General features: G+C 47.1%; 1 protein-coding gene across 1 annotated transcript; it reads left to right on the forward strand.

The window, feature by feature from the left end:
- Positions 1-3,052: 3,052 nt before the first annotated feature.
- LOC101753059 (triadin) lies at positions 3,053-6,520 on the forward strand. The gene is made up of 2 exons (XM_004977615.4): positions 3,053-6,017; positions 6,270-6,520. Exon 1 carries the CDS (start codon positions 3,205-3,207, stop codon positions 4,726-4,728), a length of 1,524 nt encoding a protein of 507 aa, XP_004977672.3. The 5' UTR covers positions 3,053-3,204; the 3' UTR covers positions 4,729-6,017; positions 6,270-6,520.
- Positions 6,521-8,098: the final 1,578 nt, after the last annotated feature.

The following is an 8,098-nucleotide window of genomic DNA, read 5'->3' on the forward strand; positions in this document are numbered from 1 at the left end:
AAAAAGAAGATGGTGAAACGGCGGCGCGGGAGCAGTAAGTATACGAACGGTTTACCGCGCGCATGGCTGCCACCGTGGTCTACCCCTAGGCTTGCGTGGTGAGGAGGTGGCCTAGTCGTCGCGCTGGCGAGCTATCGGAAGCGGCGGCGGCGACACGTCAAGCTCGGTTCTGCTGTGCTTCCCCTCGCTGACTTCTGACGCCCAAAGTTCAGGACCTCCCCACGGTAGAATTCCAATCCAACGGTGCTCCGGTGTCCTAATCAAAGTTGGAGATAAACTCGAGCTTTTCAAGTTGTCTATAAACCTTTGTCCGAGATAATCATCAAAAAGCCGTCAAATTTTAAATTTTCTCGGGCAAATGTATGAACTCCTTTTATACTTCCATTCAATTTCGTCAGTTATCGACAGTGTCATGGGTCTCACTTGATGACTCGATTTCGTGGTCTAATTCTTCTTCCCTCAGTCCAACTTCTCCCCAAACATGTTCTATATTGTCCCAACGTTCCATTTTGCTCATGAACAAGTACCCTCTTTTAGCCACATTACTCTGAATTTAATTCCAAAGTTGATGTCATGCTGCTGTTCAGACTTAGCCATTTTCAGGCTTATCAGTTAACCGTGATTTTGTGCTGACTTTGAGCTTGAGTTTGACTCCCTTCCTGTTACTGATCCTGGCCAACAACACCTGAATATTGTAGTCCAAAGTCCAGACTTTAGTATGGTATAGTTGTCCTGGTGCACTTAGTTGCAAAATTCTCCAGAAACTAATTTTGAAAACAGACTCTGCTGCTGTTTTTCTGGACTGCTGTTTTCGGACGGTGAACAGTAAACAGCATTTCTCTTTTTCTTTTCTCTGGTTCCTTTGAGATATTTAGCACTAATTCACTTCCAAATTTTTAATCCCTCAGTTCCAATTAATCTTACACTTGTACTCCATATGTTTGACAAATTTTTCTGAATTTCAAATTTGAAATTCAAATTTCGGTCAAATTTGGCCGAATTTGAAATTTTTGCCAATTTCTTTTCTTTTTCTTTTGGAATTGCTTCTAATTTCTCAAGTTATTGTAATGCCTCCAATGGCAGCTGTTACACACAGGACCTACTGATTAACACAAAGCAGCACTTACTTAATCATCATAGAGATGCACATGACCAACAGATCAACCCAAAAGCAACACCTCATCATCACAAATATGCACATATCACTACGGTTGGAAGCATGCAGGTAAATAAATTTTAAGGATGCTGACAAAGGTCTCGTGGAAGAGGGGTTCCATCCTGGCAAGCTATACCTTCAAGTGTTGAACCATCTCTGGGTGTAGTTCGGCGGCGGCGGTGGAAGCGCCGCAGGACGTCCACAACAGCCTGGATCAAGGCAGCCTGGACAACCGGATTCGTGACCATGGTCATCTTCTCGGCCATCTTGCTGGCTGTAGACGCCACCACCGCACATCCATGGTTGTAGCGCCCACCAACATCACCTCCGGGCAGCCCAGCACGTCGACGGAGCTGTGGACGCTCGAAGCCATGGCCATGTCCATCTTCCTCCTCTGAATCAGGGACATAAAGCCCCTACCTCCATGCCGATGCCTTCATCTTCCGAGTCAAGGACATACAACTGGTCGAGGTGATCGACGCGAAGGCGACTGCGGCCAATGTTGAGGATGCGTTCCGGGCTCCGATCACCGCCACCGGCCCCAGCTTCACGGGTTCCTTCGGTCTTCTACCACTGTCGCACATTTTGGGGATAGGCACGGAGCTCGCGCCGCCATCCCCAATCCCGTCGCACATCTTGGGGACAGGCACGAAGCTCGCGCCACCTTCCCCAATCCTGTCGCACATCTTGGGGACATCGCCTTCCCCAATCTTGATGACGGATCTTGGGATTTCATCGCCTCTCCCAAACACAGGGATGCACACGGGGCTCCCATCAGCGCTGCTGCCCGCGTTGGCATCGACGACTAACACCTTAACTGGGCGCTTGGGGCTCCCATCGCTGCTGCTGCTGGCTAGCTTCGCACCTCGATGTGTGGAGCGCCTAACCCGCTGGATCCAGCTCCCATGGGTGCAGAAAGGGCGGCGTCGAGATCCAACCATCCCTGTTGACGCGCGAGGCCTGAGGATGGAGAAGGGGAAGAAAGTGATCGATGCGGCGGAAGCTGGAGGAGGCGGCGCGGTCAATGGAGCTGAGGGAGATGCAGTGGAAGATGGGGGAGGTAGCGCGATCAGTGGACCTGACGGGCGCTGGAAGAGAGTCGTGTGGATGAGGATGACATGCGAGCTGTAGAACATGTGGTGGGGAAAGCGGTGAGGGAGGAGATTTTCACCGCGTTCGGTCGGCTTGTACAACCGGTTCGACTGGCTGATGCCGTATTCAATGCTATAGTACCGCATGAGGAGGCAACCACCAAGAGACAGTGGTGACAGCTATTTGGGTCACATCCATAGACCTGGCACACGCTACATTTGCATTATTTTGCGGACAAAGCTCGCTCCCTCCATCTGCAATCTTTCACGGACGGGGGAGTACTACGTAGCGGTTCTTTTAGTCTCGATTGTTATTACCGACCGGGACTAAAAGATATCTTTAATCCTGGATTTTTCACCCTGAGTAAAGATTGGGACATTCAATCCAAATTTGGTAGCGTGGGTCGGAAAACTGGGTTATAGTGGGTTTCTCACCCGGAACTAATGAAGGATTTCCCACGGTATCTTGTAGAAAAAACAGAGTAGGATTTATTAGGACTTAAAACTGATGATGAACGTAGTATAAACATTTTACCAGATTTCCTAGTATGCGCACATAAAAAAATCACGTGTACCTGGGAGGAAGACACAGTCTTATATTTAACTAAAAATAAATAAAAAGAAATTTGTTCCAGTACCGAAAGTTGGAAGCCGGCACTCGTTTTGCCTAGTCTGAATTTCCCCTCCTATTATATTTGATCAAGATGAGAAAAGAAAAGTAGGCTCGATGGAAGCAGAGGACTGAACGAGAGGCAGACGAACCGGCCTTTACATAAACAAAGACAAAGAAAGGAAATAAAATACTCTAAAATGGGAGGAACGAGGAGGCTCCCAGAATCTTAGGCCTCGGTTTCCTCAAACCCCACACCTCCCACGATCCAAAAGAAAACCCCGTTCCCCACTCCCCACCTCGCCATCTCCGGCCAGATCCCCCTCCGCCGTCGATCGGGGGCTCAGATGGCCACCAAGCGCCACGCCCGCGGGGCAAGCTCCGACGACTCGGAGGATCTGGGCCACGAGGGGGCCAAGAAGCCGGCCAAGCCCGCTCCGCCGTCGCCGGAGGACGAGGGTTCCGAGGAGGAGCGGGACACGGAGGCGATGGAGGAGGAGAGCGACAAGTCCGGCGATGCCCGGCCTGTGAGGCATGCGCTGGCAGCCGCGGCCCCCAAGCCCAAGGAGACGCTGAATCGGGCCAAGAAACCCTCGCCGGCGGCGGCGGCGGAAGATGTTGGAGCCCAGGCCTCTGGTGAGGCCCCTCTGGTGAGGGATGCGCGGCCCGATGAGCTGGCCGCCGCTGCGCCTCCACTGCGCAAGAAGTCCAAGACCAAGAAGACGACGAAGCCGGTCAAGAGACCCCCGCCGCCATCCGAGGAGGAGTCCGGCGACCCGTCTCTGGTCAGCAACGAGACCGCCGCCGTGTCTCTCCGGCGTGAGATCGTCGCCTCCCTCGACCACAACAAGAGGGGCGCGATGTCTCCTCCACTGAAGCGGGCCAAGAGGGACGCTACGCCGCCGCAAGAGGACGAAGAGCAGGTGGGGAAGCGCGCTGCAGGAGCTGATAATGATGGAACCAGCGAGCCCCAGGCCGGGACTGGCGTGCTGGTTGAAAAGACCTTCGCCGCGTTGTCCCCACAGCACAACAAGAGAAGCAAGACGTCTGCCCCCAAGTACAAGCACAAAAATAAGAAAAAGAAGCAGCCTGGGAAGGGGTTGGCCAAGCTGCCACAGCCCAAGTCTGCAGGATTTGAGCTCACCAGTGATAGAGATGAGGCGCTGGGTGCTGGCAACACCTTACCACCACAGGAGAAGGATGGTGCTCAGGAAGATAAGCAGCATGGGGAGGGCAAAGAGGACGAGGGGCTTGAGGTGTCCAGTGAGGCTCTATCGGAGAGGGATGCTTCTTCACCCAAGCCATGCAGTTCCGAGGAAGAGAAGAAGCCAGCAGTAGAGCGATCGTGGTCCAAGGATGATGAGCTCAAGATTCTCCACGCTCTGGTCGAGCATGCCCAGTCCCACCACGGTGCGCAGCCAGACTCATCACACCTCTTGGCCAACCTCACCTTTGACAAAATCGACGCCAATGCAGACAAGCTCAATGACAAGATCCGCAAGCTCAGAACGCGGTATCGCAGGTGGTGCTTGCAGGGATGCCCAACTGATAACCTTGGTGGTCGGCTGTTTGAGCTGTCTGCCATTCTCTGGGGCCAAGGTGACGATGATGTGCAGGTTGAGGCAACATCAACTAAGGAGTTCAGTCAGCGATCAAGCTTGTATCCTTATCTGGCTGAGGAGGTCAAAGCCTATGCTGAAACACACACCTCTGGAGACTTGGTAATGGCAGCATTCGCTACCATAGGTCATGATAAGGCACGCCATCTTGATGCTATGTGCAAGCAGCAAAGAGTTGACTCGTTTAAATTGGAGCGGAGCCAGGCAAACCTAACCAAGGCAATGCTTTCAGCATTTTCAAGTTATATATAATTGACTGGTTTGGCATTATGTGGTGTGGTAAATCTCTCTGCTTCCGTTTGTTTTAATGTAATGGGTAGATTTGCTGCCACGGGTTTATGTACTTGCAAGAGGCTCTTTTTGTGGGTACTGCAAAGCTCCTATTATTTAGTTGGTCTCTTAGTGTCAGTGTCTGTTTCTGCATATGGATCTAGCTGTTACAGCTAAATGTGGAAAACAGTACTTTAACTATTATTATAAGCACAGCTCCAATCAGACTGTTAGCTCGTATGATTTTCTTAACTCTTGTACTACGTTCCCTTGCTGCTCAAACAATACTAGACTGAGTACACTTTTTGTGAATTTTAATTACTGCAAATAAATATCCATACTAAATAGTTGGTGTGGGAATAATGTAGGATTGGAAATGGCAATATAGCTATGCGTGGCGATATTTCTGTAACAGCAGTATGACAGCATCTGACCAAGTGACCATTATAAAAGATTGGTGCATTTCCTTTGTCCTCTGTCGCATTGATCATAGAATTTAACGTAGTAATCCTATTATGTTATGCTAGCACTAGCAGTATATGATAGACCTGAGACCACTGTAGCATATGCTACATTCATGTGCTAATCTGTAATCTGTAGCATGTTGTATGTTACCTGCTCAGCCCTTTGTTAAAACAACATCACAGCTTGGATGCATAATATTATTCATATTTCAGTGACCTTAAAAAATTGATAGGATGGGCATTATGCCTAGATAGGAAAAAGGTTCCAAAATATTTTAATAACTTCCATGTCAAATATGGAAGCACTGCGGAACATCATTTGTATGCGAAAGAAATGTGATGGGATGAGTCGGGAGTTGTTGATCTAAAGAGATAAAGAGATGGAATGTTGTGCTGCAGATGGAGTTTCTTGAAAAATATTTTTCAAGACTATATTCCATCTGTATTCTCATAGATGCATGGAATGCTGTGCTGGAGATGGTCTCAAGTGTAATCTCATAGATAGTAAAAGACTATATTCTCAAATTTGATATGCTAATGACATGAATTGATCAGATGTTTGAATAAAAATGATACTGATTTTACTTGTCTGTGTGAGAGTATTACCAAGCTATTTGGAGCTGTCTCATGACGTTCCACTAATTATCTCTGCAATAAGCTATGTCATAACGGGATGTTCAGGCAAAACAACACTCTTCAGAATGTGATGTTCAGTTCAACATCAATGCTGAGGCTGCAGAAGGGCATCGACGTCGATGTGCAGTACTGCAGTCCATGCTCGCCACAGAGATCACTGCCACCATCATGGTAACATGATTTTAACTCTGCTCATTACTCATTGCAGTATCAATTAACATCTTATACATGCTGGTGCCTTTTTTTTGGGATTAAAGCATAACTAAAATTGTAATGCTTAAAATACAAGATTAGTAAACATGCAGTTGCTAGTGGTTTTAGAATTTGAATGGTGCTGAAAGAGATGATATATTCCCAAATACATATTCTCTTTGCCTAATATTGCGCATACCTTACTGAAAAACTCTTCTTTGGTCACCGTAGTTGGTACAGCAATGGCAAGAGCGTACGTGAAGAAGCACAGTGGACATGACCAAGAGCAAAACTGACGATTCCAGATTCCCAATTAAAATTTGTCTATTCTTGTCCCTGTACTTATGTAAAACACTAACACTTGTCAACCCTTGTCTTTCCTTGCCAACTCTGCCACTTTATCAACATCGGCTGCCCCATGTTGGCAGGTGATTTGAAATAGATGGAAAACTGGAAGAATTGAATTGTGTGCAATATTAATATGGTTTTAGCCAACATACGCGCGTGGCTAGTTTTTTAAAGCATATGGATTTTTTTCGGAATGGGAGGGGAGAAAGAAGTAATACGAAGTTTGGTACTGTTTAGTTATGTTGCATTTTCTGTAAAAGTTATGAGAGTTGTGCAACTCTCGTGCAAAGTTGCGGTATTTTGCATGATTTTATTTGAATCGTTGTTATTTTTGTTGAAATTTTATGTGCCCATAGCAATGCACGGGCCATTACATAGTATATATGACATCTCTAATTTGCTAGCACTAGAGGAAAAGCTCCAGAGCCATCATGTGTATGCCGTTGATGGTCAAATGTATCTAACTTAAGCCTCAGTTCTGTGCAATTTAAATGCCAAAATCTCAACGCAATTTAATAAATGCCACAATATAATGTTCCCATTGGCTGTCGTTCCCTAACTGGCCTGCCTTCTAATAAGCTGTCTGTACCACTAGTTCATAGCAATGACTTCTGTGTTGGGCGTTGGTGTAGCCTGAATCAACTTGCGCGCGCGCGCTGCAAGTATGCCACGCTGCTCCACCCAGTTTGCTTGCGGTTGCCTGTGCTGGTTGAGAGGAATTTGCTCTATTGACATCCCTAAAATTTGGTCTTCGCACATTTGACACCTAAAACATAAGGTTGCTTGATTTCCTAACATTGTCACCTTTTTATATCGGTTCCCTTTTCTTTTTGCTCTGTTGGACACCTGAAATGACCATATTAGCCCCTGAACTATACAAGACACACACTACCTTCCTTTTGCTTTTGAACAGCATTTCATAACTGTTATTTTCACATGAATGAACTTTGCAGCCACACCAAGCGCCATGCCACAATATATTTTTGCACAAATATTACTATGTTAGAGAAACACAATATGGCTCCAGTTCATCGCCATATACATCCAGCTTCACGCAGTAAGTTTATACATATAGTTCATGTTTACGCATCTCAACCAAATAGGTTGAATAGTTCACATGTATAGTTCATAAATAAATCTTAGCAGTAAACAGCATTTGAACCAAAATAAGTTCAGTCAGCATGCATGCGTCATTTAGGCAAGAGAAAAAGCAACGTACACTGGTAGAGAACTCGGTATTAGTCCCGGTTGATAGGGTGCAAATCTCCCGAAAATCCATCCGAGATAAACCAACCGAGACAAAAGGGGCGCCTTTTATCCTAGGTCACTCAACCGGGACTAAAGATCCCGTTTTATCCCGGTTAGTAATACAGGTCACCATGCCAGGTGCTGCAAAAAAAAAAAATCCCAGGAGGCCCCCCACACGCACACATCCCAAGTCACCCCGTGGGGACCTTTTTATCCTTGTTAGAAACATCAACCGGGATAAAAGTTCCCCTTTTATCCCGGTTGGTATTACAAACCGGGACAAAAAGGTTCGAGGGATTTAGTCCTCTTTCAGCCACCCCGTTGGGGACCCTTTTATCCCGGTTGGTTTATCTAGGATGGATTATCGGGAGATTTGCACCCGGTCAGCCGAGTACTAATAACGAGTTCACTACCAGTGTACGTTGACTTTATGCTCTTGCCTGAATGACGCATGCATGCTGACT

The sequence above is a fragment of the Setaria italica genome, chromosome VII, assembly GCF_000263155.2.
Source record: "Setaria italica strain Yugu1 chromosome VII, Setaria_italica_v2.0, whole genome shotgun sequence".
Lineage (NCBI taxonomy): Eukaryota > Viridiplantae > Streptophyta > Magnoliopsida > Poales > Poaceae > Setaria > Setaria italica.